This window comes from Lonchura striata, chromosome Z, assembly GCF_046129695.1.
Source record: "Lonchura striata isolate bLonStr1 chromosome Z, bLonStr1.mat, whole genome shotgun sequence".
NCBI classification, from domain to species: Eukaryota; Metazoa; Chordata; class Aves; order Passeriformes; family Estrildidae; genus Lonchura; species Lonchura striata.
The window spans coordinates 69,161,561-69,180,423 of record NC_134642.1 but is presented as its reverse complement, the minus strand read 5'-3'; the positions used below and the strand labels follow the sequence as shown (position 1 = coordinate 69,180,423).

The following is an 18,863-nucleotide window of genomic DNA, read 5'->3' as shown; positions in this document are numbered from 1 at the left end:
CTTCAGCAAATAATATTTAAAAGTCTGAATATGTAGACAGAATTACAGTAACTTATATCTGGGCCAGGGTGGAGAGTATTAATATTGCTTTTGGTTTGTTTCTTTTGCAATCCAGAATTATTTTTCTTTTTATTATTTTTTAGAGTCCAATGATGATGTTCCATAACATCAGTGATGTGGGATTTCTTCAGGTGAAGGTCATCAGAGCAGAAGCATTGATGGCAGCTGATGTCACAGGCAAGGATTCATTTAGTTTCTGTGACACTGAATCCTGTAGTAAGATTCAGTGTTTTTAGAACAGGGGAAAAAATGCTTAAAACAAAAGTTCATCTACAGGTTATGTTCTGTTTGTGCACTTCCACCTTCTGCTCATTAATTAAAAAATCTAAACACAAACAAAAGTTTTGTAAGGCAGCAAGTCATACTAACACTAGCAGAGCCCTATGTAGATTATTTCTGATAATAAAGGTGAAATATACATTTTTCTCCCTCAGATATCCTATAAAATTACATAGAAGAAAGTTCTTTTATTTTAGTAGATGAAACCATACAAAATTATCAACATTAAATTCCAAGGTACAAGACAGATAAAAGGTTCCAGACTTAGATACTACTTTAAAAATTGTTGCCAAAAGAATCACTTGTTATCTGTTAGATATTTAGCAAGGCTGCTGTCAGTTTCAGGCATTTCAACTAAATGCAATTTGCTGTAGCTACTGCTTATCTTTATAAGATAAGGGAAATAAGATTTTTTTTTTTTTTTAATACTATTGTATGTTATAAGTTGAATGGTTAATTCAGCATGTTGCTTTGCAAAATAAAGAAAAAGTATTTCAGCCATTCTAACCATATTTCTCCAGAAATGTCCAAGTTATATCCTCTAAGTACAATCACCTTCATACCACATGAGTTGAATGGAGCAAAATGGGCTGCATTTGTGTTAGAAAGTAGCCATCTCTGCTTTAAAATAATAATTAAAATTTTAAAAAACGGGAAGAAAGTAAAAGGAAACTAGAAAAAATGCTCTGTTAAAGGAGCAGATACAGAGCAACTTACTCAATTTTTAGTAGTTTTGTGATAATGAACATAACTACTAGTATTTCAGATAAGGTAAAAGTGCAAACACTTTATCAGTGCAAACATTTGATATCCAGTTTGTGGTACACAAAATAACAGATTCTATTTTTGGTGAAGTTGTAGAAATGCTTCTAAAGATCCCTCAGTCTGGTTTGACCTTATAATCCAATGTTTTCTGAACAGAGGGAGAGATTAAGTTACTCAGGTGCAGATGGGGTAATTCAGTCCCTGACCGCGTTCAGTCTTCAGCTTTTCCAAATCAACATGTTATTTGTGCTGGTTGAACAATATTTTTGGAAATATATTTGATTCAATTAAAGATGTAGAGAGCTACCAAAAATTTTCAGACATTGTATTTCAGATGCCAGACAGGAAAATGGGGAAGAACACTTACTACCTTCCCTTGTTAGTTAAGAAAAAGTGTTGATGCAGCAGATGTATTTTGTAAGATGGCTGCACATTCCAGATGTGACAGAAATCTTGTATATTCTGAACGAAACTAACTGGGAATTTTGGAAAGAAGAAATGGTTTTACTACCTACTGTTGTAGTTTATAGCTATTTTTAGTAACTTGTAGTTATGTACAGGTCATTCATTTAAAATTAAACTTTGAATAGCAATAGTGAGAAATAAAGTAGGTATTTGGTGATTGTCAATAAATCATGTTTGCAAAAATTGTGTAAAAACTTGACCCACCTTTACTCAACTAAGTAATTAATGTGGAGAGTGCTGTTATCAGTCATGTTACTTACACCACTAAGGATTGCTTCTATGAGTAAAAGCTAAGGACTAGTTTGCTCATCTTACTGTAATGTGTTTTCAGAGTTAATCTTTTGCCCCTGAGTCTGAAAAGCAGCTGGAACAACTATATAGTATCTACATGTTTTGCTCTGTTTCCAGTCTGTTAAACATATTTCTCTTCCAGGAATCTTTTAATGTGAAGTAATGAATCAAAATTTATTAATCTGAGCTGAGTAGATTTTTTAAATCCTTAATATTCAATACTTAAACATAAGCGCAGAAGGAAGAAGATTTCTGTAATCTTTTAAGTAGCCATCAATCCTGCTATGATTGCAAGGATTTTTTCCCCCTTTCAAAACGTAAAATTTTTCCTTTGTCCCATGCATTGAGCAGCATTGTAATACTGTACTAACTCTGTGTGAATAAAGAGCAGTTGAGTTGAATGAATGAGTAAAAAGTACAAATTACTTTTTAATGAAACCCTCAATTCTACTCCTTTCCTCAGAAAGCTCATAGCCTCCCTCAGTGGAATGCTAGTAGGTCACTTTAGTTACCCCTTAATAAACTGTTTAGAGCCAAGGGAAGTTTTTTTCCTTTACTTTCAATAGCCTAATGTTGGACAGTGCACTTCAAATCCTTAAGGTTAGTACAGATTTTTTTTTTTTAAAGAGAGTGATTAAGGATGGTAGTTCAGGTCTCAGCTTACAACTCCCCTCACATGTACATGCAATGAATAATGTGCCAGGATAAGCTGAAATTTCAGTTAAGTTGCAGGCAGGGGAGAAAATAGACATTACCAGTTTTGAAATGCTGTGCTGCTGGAACATGCCATAAGTGGATATTAAAAATACCCCAGAAAGTACAGTCAGACTTCTCACTCAACCCATTTGCCAGGAGATCTATGAGAGGAAGAGCCCCTGAAGGGTTGGAGAGACTCCCCACCAGTGCTTGAAAGCTTAATTTGGTTTCTGCGAGAGCTGAAAAATAGGGTTTCTTTCAGGATCAGGGTCTTTGGGAAAATTATTTGGTCTCTGAGGCTGTTTCCCCCAGAAAAAAGTGTAGTTCCACAATCAGTACACAATTTTAGAGATTCTATCAATGCAAAATTATATTCTGTTGGAAATTGTGGTCACAGCAAATCCACCTTTCTGGAAATTATGTATTATTAAGTAAAATTCTTTGAAAGTATAACCTAATGAATGGGATGATATTGAGAAAGAAATTTAATTTTTCCTTCTCTGTCTGAGAAGATACTTCCAATTGAGTCTTCCATTGTGTTTTAGCTATTCAGTGCATGGTTTTTTCCTCCCTAAATCCTGAGTTAGAAAGAGTTACATTCCTGTTTCCCTAAATCTTTGCTTGCTCATGGTATCTGTGGCAGATTTCCTCAAGGATTTGACTGCATGAGAGTCTGGCAGGATAGGTGCTGTGCCTGTAGTGACATCCTTTGATATGAAGAGATTTTCTGGTGGTTCAGTAAAACCTAAAGTATAATGGACTCATCATGACAGTTGGCTTCTGCCATTATACACATGGGTTTCACCTAACCCATATGTATTACAGGTAGTGAAGCAATAAGCCCTTACTGTGACATAGTTTAGGATTAGGCAATAGTCAGATATATCTAATCCTGCAGCATAGTCAGCTATAGGTGGTGGGTGGTTGTGGAAGGCTGCTGGCTTTACAAGGCAGTGTCTGCATCTCTTTTTTCTGAGGCACATACATCGCTCCTTTGTGCCATGAAATAAAATTCAAAATGTCTGCCTTATCATTGATAAAAAGTAAGCAGAGTGGGAAAATATGTGCCACAGGTTTGATCAATTTTAACAAAAGTGCTATGCTTTTAAGGAATAATATTTAGGAACTCAGATTCATTAGCAAGAGCAAAACTCAAGCTCTGTAAGATGTCCTGACTAGAAAACAGCTTGTTTTGTAGTCTTTGGGCTTTAATTAAGATGTGTTCAATTCTAGCCCCCTGGCTCTTTCTCCCCCTGCCCCCACCCTTCTTGCTGTGTCACAGACCAGTGATCAGACGCTTTCAGATGGTCCAGCCCATGACTTTGACCTTCTGCGAGGTCTTGTGTTCCCTGGGGAACCGTTCAGCTCATGAGGTCTGATTTCACACTTCCAGGATGCCTTGGCTCTCATAACAATGACAGGGAGACAAAGCCCTTTAGAGTGGGCCGCATGGGGACTTGTTTAAATTGGAAACTAGAGAGGAGTCAAGGAACAAGGTTACAGGCTACAGAATAGTGCTTTTAATAAAGAGCTCACAGCTCTGGTTCAGCTCAAAGAGGGCTACCTCTGTACAATTAATTGAGACATTTATCTGGAGCATCTTAGACCTCCACTTTCTCACAGAATTATGTGATAAATATCAGCTAAGAGGCAAATAAAATGTGCATGAAATGAATTTTTAACACTTTGATTACTGTGTCTTCAGTCTTCATTAGAAGTAAATTTATTTGTATTTCTGTCATCATTATTATTCAATTGTCTGCATTTTTTCTGAGTACTGTGATTTCAGAATGTTATATATCAGAGAGCTTTTACTAAAGAGCTTAGGTTTGTTTTCAAAAGCTTTTCAGGATTTTCCTGTCTAAAGAAGAGAAACTAAGCATAGACAATGAGTCTATGAGATTTTTGTTTTCTTCCTTTTTTTTTTCAGTTTTATGTCTGGAATTCAGCCTCTATTCTAAGAAAATTCCATGTTAAAATTTTGATTACAGTAGCTGAAAGTAGGATGAAGACACCAAGATGGCTAATTGTGCTAAATGTAAAATGTCTTTTTAAAAATCTGTCCTGCTAAACTGTTCTAGCATCACATGTGCAAAAATGGTCTTTGAAATGGTTCTTCAAATGCTAGGAAATGTCAGAGTGATGAACACAAACATTAAATTCACAAAGGTATGGAAGCCCGTGTGTGTAAAATTGAAGGAATAAATTTGGAGGCCCTTTAGAAATACGGTTCCAAAAGTAATTTGCTATGTCAATTAGTGCAAACAGATTTCAATATTCACTCGAACTCTCTCCACAAAATACAAAAATCTAGTAGGTGGGCAGAATTCTATGGTAGATAAAATATTTCATCAGGTCCTGTCATATAGGTCACCTGAAGATTTTGGTGCATTATTATGTACAGGAAAGGTACTGGGTTTTAAGTACCAGTTCAGATATTTTTTGTTAACCATAACATTTATAATTATACATATATGAAAGGATGACTTGTAATTAATTTTTTAAAGTTTTCTGTGGAGATGAGTTTAACTTGATTATGGCATTGCACTGACTTGTAAAATACCTTAAGCATTCATGGTATCAGTGTGTTGCAACATGTTTGCATCATCACAGATAGAGTAGAATTATAATTCCCATTTTAAAGATGGAAAACTAAGAAAGGTTAACTGACTCAGCTAAGGCCAACAGAGCAAGTCCTTGTCAAAGGTGGCATTTCACTTGGGTTCTGTACTTAATCCATTAGATAAGGCAGCTTCTCATGCTATTGAGCCATTCCTCCTCCTGGCCAAAGGTCAGACTGACTGTTCTGCTGCAAGCAGCTGGCTGGCAGGGAGCTTGGAACAACATTAGTGACATTAGTGTCTGCATGAGTGGCACTGCCCCCCAGAGTCATGAACTGGCTGTCTTGTCTTCTAAAAAATAAAGGCCTTTTTTGCTGTGGAGACTTAGATCCATAATGGATAGACATTGCCAGAGGTAGGAGAGAAACATAATAGCCTATGAAATATTCAAACAATATTTTGGCTTTTATAGCCATGTTAAAGTTGGTTAAGTGAAGTTATGGTTTGAGAACTTGACTTTTGAATGTAGAAATATAATTGAAATTCCTTATTAAGTTTTTAAACTGTCCAAAGCATTTTTAGTTCAGTTTGGTAATGTAATGTCAATAATGCAAAATTCATATAATATTTAGTTTAGAATAAAGCCAATGATTTGATGAACATGGGTTCATAGACTAGCTAATGCTGAAATTGAACTTAATCAGTTTTCGTAATTTTATGGACTGTGAAATGGCAAAATTATGAAATAATTTGTTTCCCTGGAGTTATACTGAGGCAATGCATGTTTTCCATAGCAATGGTCTAAGTATTTCTAAATGACTAATGGATATCTAAACCAATGCTATCTGCTGACTCTTGTGACTTAATATTTCAGAAATGCAATAAGTTTTTTGGAGGACAGCTAGATCTACCATGTGCTCTCTTGCTTGCATATACTCCAAAGAGCAGTTACATCAATGGTATTTCCTAGGAAAGGCCCTTGGCAGCCTTAATTAAGAGAGTAAGAACCTTTCTATGGTGACTGATGGTCTTTATGATTTTTCATTTTCATTCCTACAGGCTGCAATTTTAGTGATTGATGATAGAGAACATGTTTATTACTGTACACCAGTGTTTTCTTCCTTTCTAAAACAGCATTGTCCTACTGCATAAAATATAGATGTTTCTATATTTTCATTTACTAAAGTCTCCTGGTTTACAATATTAACTGGATAATGAGCAGATGACATGCCGTTTTCTGGAGACAAATGCATATATTTAATAGCATTTTATAGTAAAAAAATATCACTCAAACTTGTACAAAACATGGCAAGCAAGATGTTCAAATTTAAGATTTGATGGCTTTTCATCAAAGAAAAGTCAGCTTTGTATACAAGTGGGGCTAGGAAGTGAATGTGAAAGTGCAGTTATATTCAACTGAAGTCTTTGTTTGAAAGAACTACTGTGTTCCAAAGTTAATTTTTGCTGGAAAACAGTTTGCCAAGAATCAGCAATTTATGTTGGATCATTTTCACCTTGGGGACCATTGAAGGAAGGCCTATGTAAATTGCCCAGAAATATGTTACATCATATTGTAGTTTGACAGTTCTAACACTCAGGTAAAGTTCATAATTAGACAAATAAAAGATCCCTGCATCTGAGTTGGTCACACGTTTTGCCATCTCTTGTGAATTTGAGTTGACACCTAGTGGTTTGTTGTTCTAGCTGACACATAGATTGGACAGTCCAGCTCGCTTCCAGCCTGGAAGATGGGCTGTAGTGGTGTGTGTAAGACCAGCCCACCAGCCCATGACCACCATGATATGAGGGTTCACAAGTCACCTAATATGTTTGGTGCTTGCTTGTGAGTACCAGCATAGAGAGCCAGATGAAAGTCCTCTGGTGTTTCCATCAGGGAAAGCCCTTTCCCTGGTGGAAAGGGCCTTTTTCAAACTTTTCCACACAGCCTGTGTGGTGCTGTAGTTACTTGAGAAGAAAATCCAGAAGCTGAAATTGTGTGAAGATAGAGGCTTTGTTGTATTGATTTTCTAAATATTTTGAGAAGCAGCTAGAAGTTGCTTCTATCAATCACTATTTTGGTCTCTTTTCCATAATGAAAAAGTGCATTTTCTATTTTCTTGCAGGAGAAAAATGTTTAGGTGACCAACCAAAACAGATAATTAAATCAGAGCTGCCAAATGACTTTGATTTGTTTGTGAAGGTCTTCCTGGGATTTGGGGGACTTTGAGTTTTTAAGAAAACAAAAAGTAACACAACTCTAGTTCCTCATTGCTACCTCTTTTGGAGAGTTGGGGCTGATTTCAGGTTATGGGTGTACAGTTCATCCAGGGACATACAGTAGTTCTGAGAAATAAGATGATAAATAAAAGACTTAATTTAAATTAATGTGTGCATAATGTGCAAAGTGAAGGACAGAGTGCTGACTGATGTAAAATAGTCTTCTTAGATCAAAGTAAGGTAATCTGAGTTTGTGCTCTGGTCTTGTACTGTCTAAAGATGTAGCATAGCACAAACAAGGATATCTGTCAAACTATGTACATTTGGCCTAAATTCAAAGGTTTCAAAGACAAAAATAAAGATAGTATTCAAAGCTTCAAAAGATAGGTAGCTTTTTAGTTTGTTTTTTTTTTTTTCAGTGGTGGCATACATTACAAAGTATTCAACTTAGCATTCATGCCTATCTAGCATTCATGCTTAGATAGTCAACTTCTGTAATGGATGAAGGAGGAAAATGGGTGAGTGAAATCTGTCAAAAGAGAAGTTGCTTTTCCTTTCAATTATGCATATTATGTAAATTCGCACTTTATTTCTATAATTTCAGGAGCCCTTAGGCTTGTACAAATACAGACTAAAAAGCATGAGACTTTACAGGAAAAGAATGGATAAATTATATTTGTTTAACTTTGTACTGAGGTTGTATGCAGGCTTGATTTCAGTAAGTTGGAAGGTGTACTTTGTTTTTTCACTACCTACTTCTATCATGAATTCCTGCAACCAGTGGTAAGGTGTGATAGCAGTTAGCCCCACTGTGGTCATGGGACACTCAAGATTTTCAGTGTTGGTGCTGGTGCTGCTGGGAGCATGTTGTTAATGCGTACCTTAGGCAGGAGGTGGTCATTTTATTCTTGTACAGCACTGACCACATGCTTAGGATTGTGTTGAGAAGTTTGCTGTGGATGTCAGTCTGACCAATAACTAAATGTCTCTAAAGTCACTGGAATAGTAGCTGTAGGCCTACAAAGAGCACAGAGCGCAGAGCTAGCTGGAATGTTCTCAGTAGATACAGAGGGTTTGATATAATTTCTTGATGTATGACAAGTTTTATATAGTTATATACAGCAGTTGTGGTTTAGTTTATAGTGAAAGGTGTTATGTTCAAGACAATATAATATGGAATTTTATAATTGAGCATAGGGAGCACAAGACTTATCAGAGGTTTTTATGGTTATTTTAGAAAGGGTAGAAGGAGAGCACACACTTCTGAACATGTATGGCTCTTTTCTAAAAAATTAATGAAAACCACTTCTTTATCTCTTGTTTGAAATAGCTAATCACATTAACTGACAGAAATTGTCTGAAGCTGCCTTTGTTAGAGTGTGTTGTGCTAAAGGTATTGGTTTGGAATAAGATAGTGTTGTTGGATCTTTTGGGTCCTCCTAGACACCAAGGAGACCTAAGGACATTTGTTACTAATTTAGTGCTCTCTTAAGGCTTTCATTGGGAATGATCCCATTATTTTGAGCACTCTTGAAATGCAGCAGGTTGCCAAGGCTGTCAGTGAGAATTAAAATTGAAGTTACTTTTTCCAATAATGAAAACTTGGAAGATGTCAGATAGATATGAGTTTTACCAAGTCTGTCTTTCTGGATCACATTCACTAATTTGGGTTAGTTTCTTAATAATGTTTGCACATACCTTATGTTGAGCATGTCAACATAACTGGTGCCTTTCAGAGGCCCAGCTTGGTTATGAGTGTTTCAGCAAAAGTAAGAAATGCCCATAGACAATAGTGAAGGTGCATATAGAAACTCTGTAACCAAGTAAATATGATAAAATCAAAATTCCTTAGCAGAGATGTTCAAAGCTGGGAAACTTCTCTTTGTCAGCCATGATAACTGAACCTTGCCTAGAACTGTGTCACGATATGGCCTCTACTCAAATTTTTTGCTGTAGTATTTTCAAATTATAGGAAGAAGGAGGTGTGAAATGTTGATTATAAGCGAGGGAACTTTTAATTTCTGAAAATCATTTGTCTTTCGTTTGACTGAGGAATCCTGTAATTAATGCTACATATTACTGATTAATATCCATGTAAATCTGTTAGAAGTGTAATTGAAAAAGTGTATGCCAAGAGACACAGAAAATATATAAATGTAGTAAATAACTTCTCTTTGTTTATAGAAAATGGCCTGTATGTACTGTAATGTAATTTAGTGTGTCTGTATATCTTTAATAAGCTCAACTCACATTGTATCACCATATGCAAATATAATTGATGATACTTTTAAAAATGAGATATCATAGTCCACCTGCCATGCCAGTGCTGCCTTGTTATTTTAACTGTCTTCTGTGTGTTTCTTTTTCAAATACTGAAATCTAAATAACTCAAATAATATAAATGGTTTAGATTTCCTATCACCTTCTAGACTTGTGAAATAGAAGAACCTTGAGATGTCTGGTACATCCATTTCTGCTGACTAATGAATCGTATCATTTTTCAAGATAATGGGAAACATTCAACAGTATGTGATTTTCTAGAGAAGGTAAACATCAATTAACTGTCAATTAATTCACAATGTGTTTAAAACAATTATTCTTTATCATTAAAGATAATAATATGCACATAATATGCATATTAGCCCTTGGTGTAGTCAAAATCAATACTGCAGTTTGGGATTTGTGGTCCCTGGACAGCTTTGTCTAAGTATTGATTTCATTGTCATTTGTATAAGGTATGAAACAAATTATGTGCTTCCCTAATATCATTATCATGGCCCCACTAATGTAGCTACTGTAGCTACTCAGTTTACAGTTTCTAATAATGCATGAAAAAATAATATGGAGTTAATGAAGACATTGAGAAACACAATTGTCTAGTATACTAGATTTAATTGTGGAAGGCCAATGCCAATATTCAATATATTTTGAACAGTTTATTGCCCAAAGAAAGTGTAAAGAGAAGAGCAAGTCATGAGGTACTATGCAACTCAAATGTTAATTTACATCAGACAAAGTTCCCCTGGATCCAGGAAGCAGCAATTTGTTGTTCAGCTTTATTTACATGAAAATAATGTGTACACTTGTACTGTACCAAAGGCAAAGGTTACTACTTCCAGTTACTGCAGAAAATAAAAATATAAAAGCAGGATAGCACGTCTCTGTTTTGGACAGGTTTATAGCAGTTGTCATTACTGACATAATTTGAATATGAATTAAATAATTTAGTCCACAATGTGATTTCTTCCCTTTATTGCCTCTTTATTGAAAGAGGTCTTCCCACCATGCCTCTCATGTTTTCATTAGTGTTCTTTCCATTTGTTCCTTAGGTCTACCTCACCACTCCTCCTTAGCCTTCTAGGTAATTTCAGGATTGCCCTGAAATGCCAAAGAAACCAATCCCACCACCTTTTGCTTTCTCCCACTTTGGAGCACTCCTTTTTTAGATAGCCAATCTGTTCTTAAGCATCAGATTCAGGTGTCTACTTTTCTTCTTGTCCTTTTGTGATAGTTTAGGCCAAGGATGTGTGAGGGTAGAGCCTGGAGCCACGTGGGCCTGTCTAGGCTGTTGTTCTATACACTCAAATCATCACTGGTATGCAGAAGTCAGGGAGTCTCTCTTCCAAGATGAAGAGGTCATGGCTTCTGGTGGAGGAAAATGGGCAGTGCAGAGGTTCAGCAGACATTTTCTCCCTTTCTGGAGGAGTGTGTGGTGAGTGGAGTGGTGGGTTGGTGCTGATCCCGACTGGAGGATTTGTCTAACATTGTGGGTTTTTTTGTTGTCTTGGTCTGGGGGAGAAAAAGTGCAGGTGTGGAAAGTTTGTATGCCATTATCTTTCATGGTCTCAGGCTTGTGGTGAAGAAACATGGTGGAAGGAGCGGTGGGGTGGCACCATGTGTGGAGGCAGCATGCAGGACTCAGGGAACATTTTGCTTGTAATCAGCCTCTCTTATACACTGTTACTGTTTACTTTCTTATCTCATTGCTGTTTCAAATAAGTTGTTACCTCAACCCATAATTGCTGCCTTTAGTTTCTCTCACCTGAAAGAGGTGTTGGGGAAAAGGGGAGCAGCTTGACTTCCTGGTGAGCTTAAACCACAATACCTTTCCAAAATCAAACCTTAAAAGGGTTAGCGTCAGTTTCATGTTCTACTTGTAAACTTGCAATTTTGATCTTTTTTCTTGCACTCTCCTTAGTGTCTAAGCTCTGCTTGCCTGCAGTCTTTTCCTGTAAGTTGCCTATTTCATATTTAAGGACAAACACACACACACACACACACACACACACACACACACACACACACATACACACACTTGCTTTGCCCATTGCTTTTCTTTAAAGGAAGAAAATATACCTCCATATCCCTTTCCATTATCTACATAATGCGTTTTCAAAGCAGCAACTTCATACTTTCCCTTTGGTGGCTTGCATGATGAGGGACCTCTTTGTAAATATATCCAAAACTACTTTTTTTGTACTTTAGTGTATAATAAAATACCAAGGATGTTTGCCTTTCTGCTGTGCTGATGCTATAGTCCAACATTCCAACTCGTATAATCTCATTCTTTAATTGTACTTGCCCACTTTGTCTTGTGTTAGGCTTTTATATGAGGCTGACATCAAGATTATTTGATTTTGGGGAGAGGATTTGTACAGCGTGAAACATACAGTTAAAGATATAATAGTCTTTGGATAATTTTCGTAAGTGCTATGTTGTTACAAACACAGAGTAATGCATTTCTTTCACACCAAAATACTTTCATTATATTATCTTTAAAGTCAGTGGGTCATTGGTGCCATTGAAGCTCTCTTAGCTGTCTCACAAGGGTGCTTGGCAACTTCTAGGAACATGCTGTGTTTCATCAGAAGGTACGTATGGTACTCCCCTTTTTTTAAAGCAAAATAATCGTTCTTTTAGCAAAGAATGTTAATAGATTATGGAGATGTATAGTGTGTTATGAATATCTTGAATATAGTGCAGACCATTACAGTGAAGCTCAGAAAATGAGAAACAACCCTCCAAACTTGTTTTTGTTTAAAGCTTGCTCATCATATATTTTCTTAGTTTATAAAATTACTTCCAAATTTTCTCTTACAGGTAAAAGTGACCCATTTTGTGTAGTTGAATTGAACAATGACAGACTGTTGACGCATACTGTCTACAGGAACCTCAATCCAGAATGGAACAAAATCTTCACATTGTAGGTGTTTGGATTTAGTTCAGGGGAATGAATGGGCAGTGGGTTTTGCATAGTATTTTGGAGCTGAGGGTGTTGGAGCAGGAACAAAAATACTTACTGGTAATTCTAAAGAAGAATAGTGATGGCATACTGATATTTCTTATCTAAACATCCAAATACATTTTGAGGATTAAAACCATGAAAATAAATACAGAAGTGTATAATTTTAAACATAAAAATGTTTCTTGGAAAGCATCTATGAGTAATGCTATGCACACCAGACTCCTGTTAGGTTCAGGAAGAGTTTCAAGGGTCAAATCCACTGTGATGGATTTGCCCCTGAAGTTTAGAGTGGGGAGAAAAAAGATACTGTGAATATGACCTTTATTTAAATGTGGTTGTTAAGTGTAAGAAACATTAGATAGCTACATAAAGTTAGAAATTCTACATGCATTTACATTTCTCTGAATTTTGATGAAATCCTTTCCACTTCTTGTTTCCATTTACTAGCTGCCCTTCTCACAATATCATCTAGTATCGTACTAGTACAATCCAGCTGTTGGGTAAAATGCAGTCTAAAACAATTGTTTGGGGAGTGATGTGATTTGTTCTTCTATTCTTGTGTTATTTTGAGGACAGTTAAAGGCTTTAACAAAATAGAAAAAGGTCTTCCACAGACAAAATGTCCTTGTTTTTTGCCTTGCTCAGTTGCCTTTTTTTCTCCCTTCTCTCTATCTGACTGTAATGTGACACCAGTGAATAGAAAAACCTGATCACCGCTGCTGAAATCAGTAACAATCCTCTGCAAAAACAGTAGGAGCTTTAGATTTGTGTACTTACTTCACTTTATCATACATGAAAATGCTATATTTTGCCCTTAATGTCAAAACTCTGTGTGATTTTAATTTTTCTTTTCCCCTGTAGATTTCTTGTTCATATATTTAGCATCCACAGGTTTTCATGACCTGCAGTGAGCTCTCAGAAATGAATTCAGAGCAAAAGAAAAAAAAATCTCATAGTACTTATACTTTTCAACAGCTTATTAGAGTAGTTTTCATTTCTGTATCTGCAAAACCATGCTAAATTTTTTGTTAATATATTTTTAAGTATTTACCAGTAGAGCAAATAACTAATGGTCCTCTACTTCTCAACAGTGTTCTCTGCACAAGGAATTGTCTGGATTTGTAGAGGACAAAAGACTAATCAGGAATCGAATAGAAAACCTCTAAAGGGTTTCAAGGCCTTCCTTCTATGTACATTTACATTTATCCTCAGATTTCTTAATTTTTGGGCTAGCAATCCCTCATCCGGAGGAATATATTTTACTGAAGCTGAACTGCTTTGCTTGAATTTGTATTTCCTGGATCAGCGGTTCAATCAAATATGAATTCTCACAAATAATATTTTATTCAAATAAGGAATAGGAATTTTTCACCCAAAAGTTTACATGTAGAGTCATTTCCTGTGTGTGGCAATGGAGTGTTTAATTGCTTGCAGTCTTTTTTCCTCAGTTGTACCTGAATATGCATTGTTCCATATTATTTGTTCTTTATTTCCTGTAATTTGCTGAATATTAGTAATTTAATAAGAATTTCAGGAACAAAGAATTTGTTCTTGGTGCAAAGTTAATGCTCTTGTAGCTTGCAATTGTTTCTATTTACAAACCTACAGGATTCACTGTATTTGCAGTAAGAATTGCCACAAGGGTAGCGGTGTTTAAGAGTAGCTTTTAAAAGCTCTCTGTCCTCCTGCTGGTGGCTGTAAATCCCCCAGTGCTTCTCCTTGCAGGTCACGCAGTGCAAACCCCAGGCAGAATTAAAGCAACATCCTTCAGAAAACTTGTGGTGGAAAAGCCTTGCAGAGAGAAAGAGTCATAACTGCAGCCCTTAGAAAGTATTTTGGTTATATTTAAAAAACCTCGCAGAGAGAGAGAGAGACAGAGCAATCATTGCAGCCCTTAGAAAGCATTTTGATTATATGCAAAGATGTCTCATTCACTTAATCTCGTTCTCCTCCATGGCTTGGAAAAACAGACGGATATCTGTGTTAACCTTTTACAGTTTTGCCCTTGGTGCCCACTGGTGTGTGATTTCTTTCTTCTCTCTTTGTAGCAATATAAAGGACATCCATTCAGTGCTTGAAGTGACAGTTTACGACGAAGACCGCGATCGAAGTGCTGACTTTCTAGGCAAAGTTGCTATACCATTGCTGTCTGTAAGCTTCATTCACCTGACATACTGCTCTGAATTTTTCCCGCTGAAGGAGGGAAAGAGAAAAAAAATAATAAATTTGCAGCTCTGAGTCTGTCATTTCTCAACCAAGGTCTGTAATAAGAACACTAAAATTTTAACATACTCTATTCACGGCCATGTTGAATCCCATGATAGTTAATTTTTCCTGACAGACTCGGTCCTGGTAATGAACAGGTACTTGTCAGACTTGCCACAGTTGTTTTGGGTTCTCTGTCAGTTTCAGCAGCTGGGGGTCAGGGGTCACCGGGGGGGTGTATTCAGCAGAGACCGCAAGACAGACGGCTGTCATGTCCTTTTCCTGCAGATTCAAAATGGTGAACAGAAAGCCTACGTCTTGAAAAACAAGCAGCTGACAGGGCCAACAAAGGGGGTCATCTATCTTGAAATAGATGTGATTTTTAATGCTGTAAGTCTTAACTTTGGGTTTTTTTGTATTGCTAAAGAGTTCAGTTTCATGAAAGCTTTTGTTCCTGATTTGTAGAGAATTTCTGTCATTCTTCATTCTCTCTAAGCCTTGATGTATACTACAGAATACTCTTCTGCCACTGCTTGGCACACCCACTCTTTTTGTTGCTGCTGCTGCTATTGCTGCTAATGTACAGAGCAGCAACTCTTGTCTCTGTGTATGCTTCTGTGTTCTGATCTTGGCAGTCATGACTTTGAAACTTGGTAAATTTTGTGAATTGAAGCCTGTGTTACTAGTAAGGAGCAAGTAAACTTGAAATACTGACACGCATTTTAATGCATAGGTGAAAGCCAGCATACGAACCTTAATGCCCAAAGAACAGAAGTACATTGAAGAGGAAGACAGACTGTCTAAACAGGTAAAGAGTAAGGAAACACTAATCCCTTCTAAAATCCTTACTATCAAGTGTGCACATTCAAATATCTGGTATCCAAACTGCTGAGAGTAAAGAATAACATTTTCATTATGTGTTTACAAAAGAATATGATAGGTTGAGAAGTCAGAAACTGAATACATGGGTTTAATGTGTCTCCTCTATAAATTGCTGCCTAATTTCCATCAAATACATGAATAACAACACAGTTGAAACCATTAGGTTTCACACATATCAGATTATTGCACAGGTGCATGTAAAATAAGTCTTGCATAAATTTTTGCTGTTAACTTTGACCCAAAAGTTCTCAATTTGTTGCAGGGTAAAGAGTCATCATTCTTTTAGCCAAATTTCAAGGAAGTTACTGGAGTAAGGTTTGAATCAAAGGTGAAAGCAGACTGAAACTCTTTGGAATGCCAGGAGTAGGAAATGTATTGACTCTTTTATCTATGGATATTTTTGCTACACACAATTTTAATGCTTTGGTAAAAAATGGTTTAAACACACATATTTTTCTGCACTCAAACTACTTTGGACTAATTTTTTCTTGTTCCACAAATGTTGTGTCTTAGTGAGTATTTGTCGGACTATGGGAACAAGATTTTTGTTGTTTTTAGTGAAGAGTCAAAGGTCTCAGAACTTCTTTCTTTGTTTCTGAAAGCTTGTATACTTAAGCACAGTTTAAATTACCTGCTGGATGAATTTTATAACAGTTCATAAAATAAAACATTTCATAAGACAAAATATTTCTTTATTTGCGATTTTGAGTAATACAGTTACTAAAGCTGAATTTTGCATTACTATTGTTGCAAAGAAAGAACAAAGCCTTTTACTCAAGAATAATTCTTCTTCCTATATCATAAATGAAAATGGCATTGTGACTTTTGGAGATGGCAGGAGGAGTGACCATTTTCTATACATTTCAGTACAGAAATCATCACTGGTTTGTTCACTCTTTGTGGTGAAATGTGTTGCCATTTTGGAGGATTGAAGTACATTTTCCTGAATCAAAACCTAGAGTTGTTATGTCTTACATATATGTAATTTGAAAGTATGTAGATTACCTTGGTAAATACTTAAAACAATGCTTTCAAAATACATCACAACAGACAAATTTGTTAAAAATGTTAAATGGAGCAGATATCTTAATTATGTTGGAGCAGTAGTGTTGCATGGTTTCAGGTTAGTGTACTGCAGCATCTTTTTATTAAAAATGGCCAGCATTTGTTAAAGACTTAATGAAACTGAAATCTAATTAACAAAATAATTTGTGACAGTTTGCACGTGGCTTTTGAATGATGAACATTTTTTGTATCATCTAGAATTAAATTCAACAAACACCAATTGACACAATTTGCAAATTCTCTCTCTTCCAAGTCTCAGATTTTAAACTAACTTGCTCAGTTTGTGAGCTAGAGAGCTTAATATTTTCTCAGCCTTTCACCCAAATTGAGAATGACAGTATTGTTAGCATGAGCCTCTCCTGAAACTTTTTGGGGTTTTGAAATATTTTCAACCTTTCATCTTTTTAACAGCTACTGTTAAGGAACTTCATCCGGATGAAGCATTGTATCATGGCGCTCGTTACTGCTGTCTGCTATATTAGCAGTTGTTTTGACTGGGACTCTCCACCAAGAAGTCTAGCTGCCTTTTTGGTATGATCTTCTTTATAATGTTTTTAATCATCCCAGGGTGTTTGTGTTCTAGACTGAGACAATACTATGTAGGTTGGTGGTTTCTTTTTAATTTATTTAAAAGTCTGCATTATGATGATATCATAAGTCACATTTATTCAGTTTTTAAGAAAAGAAATTAAGTTTAAAATGTCACACAAACAGGGTAGAGTGATTTTTTAAAAAATTTATAATTGTGTATTTATAGTAAAAAAGTAATTGATTATATAAGTTGCAAGCAGGTGAGCCGAATCAAAATAGAGTCAGTGAACTATGGATAATGTATTTTAAGCTTCTCACAAATTGCGTCCATTGAATTTTGTTTGGTCCCCTTGCATATTGAATAATGACTCTCAAAGTATTTTTGATTAATAATTATTCAAAGGTGGTGTTCCTAGATTTAAAAAAGCCACCAAAATAAAACAAACCCAACTTTAAAACCATAAATGCAAGCAAACTAGTACCTTTTAGGCAGCAAGCTCTGGTCATAGTTTTTAGTGAATGGTTTTAAGTGAATATGTTTTTAGCTATTAAAAAAAAATGCTGTTTCTTCATGAACATTATCTTTATTAGTATTAACCTTATTTTTCTGTTACATTTTAAAAATTCCAAGCACAATTCTAGATTGCATTGTGTTACCCAGATAAACACCTCTTTATTTTTAAAATTGTAAGAGCTACAAACAAGACCATTATTTTTTCATTAGAGAGTAGAAATGTATGCACGGACATACTTTCTGGAATTTCTAAGTTTTTTTAATTGGCTGAGAGGTACTGAGATTAGTAGCCTCTCCATCATGATTATAAACAAAGAAGTGTTTTGGTATAACTTTGAATAATTATAGATATCGTCTGGTGACAACACTTTTTACTTGGGTGCCTGAAGGTCACGTGCCTTAAATTCAGAGAATTTAAACCAGGCATTGGTAGCTGGCTGTGCAGTAAAATGGGGTAGTTGGGTCACAGTGTTTTGCAGAGAGTTCTTCCTTGCAGGGCTCTGTTTTTTTACTGTGCTGCATGTTAGACCCTTGTTTTTCAAGTTCATTGGGAGTACAGGAGATACATGTGCTATTGAAAGAGCCAGGGGGTTGTACTTATACTGATGTCTGTAGTAATGGCACTGTGTGCAAAGATAAAATATACTTGCTACTGTTTGCTGTAAGAAAGGCGATCTATCATTTCAGTTAAAAGTTACCAACACTTCATAGGAAAATGCAGGTTTCAACATAAAACTCAAATGTTCATATTGCTACTACTGCTTAAGTTAGTAAGTATTCATAACTCTAATTCAGACTTTAATACGGATATGAAACACTCAGCTGTTGCCAGTGGAAGAAGGGAAAATGGAAAGACATCCTATTCTTTGGGCATTTTTTTCCCATGGCACACTGCTGTGGCCAGGAAGCAGTGGTGTTACTGTTAAACTGTATTTTTTTTCTGTTCATAGAAAAAAATCAGTGTCATAATAAGTAGTAGTAGTAGGATGTAAAAGAGAATTTAAGTAGGGAGGTCTATAATCAGTATAGTTACAGCGTATTGTAGTAGTAACATTTCCCCGGTTGTATTTTTATAGGTATGTTTATA

At 35.8% G+C, this 18,863-nt stretch overlaps 1 protein-coding gene across 2 annotated transcripts in view; it reads left to right on the top strand.

Moving 5' to 3' along the window:
• Window positions 1-18,863, top strand: part of MCTP1 (multiple C2 and transmembrane domain containing 1) — a 209,508-nt gene that overhangs the window by 97,273 nt on the left and 93,372 nt on the right. For both annotated transcript variants that reach the window (XM_031507452.2, XM_077790123.1), the window contains exons 10-15: window positions 144-237; window positions 12,435-12,537; window positions 14,628-14,730; window positions 15,073-15,174; window positions 15,518-15,592; window positions 17,143-17,262. In XM_031507452.2, the coding sequence (XP_031363312.2) occupies window positions 144-237; window positions 12,435-12,537; window positions 14,628-14,730; window positions 15,073-15,174; window positions 15,518-15,592; window positions 17,143-17,262 (597 nt within the window). The remainder of the gene's footprint in view (window positions 1-143; window positions 238-12,434; window positions 12,538-14,627; window positions 14,731-15,072; window positions 15,175-15,517; window positions 15,593-17,142; window positions 17,263-18,863) is intronic.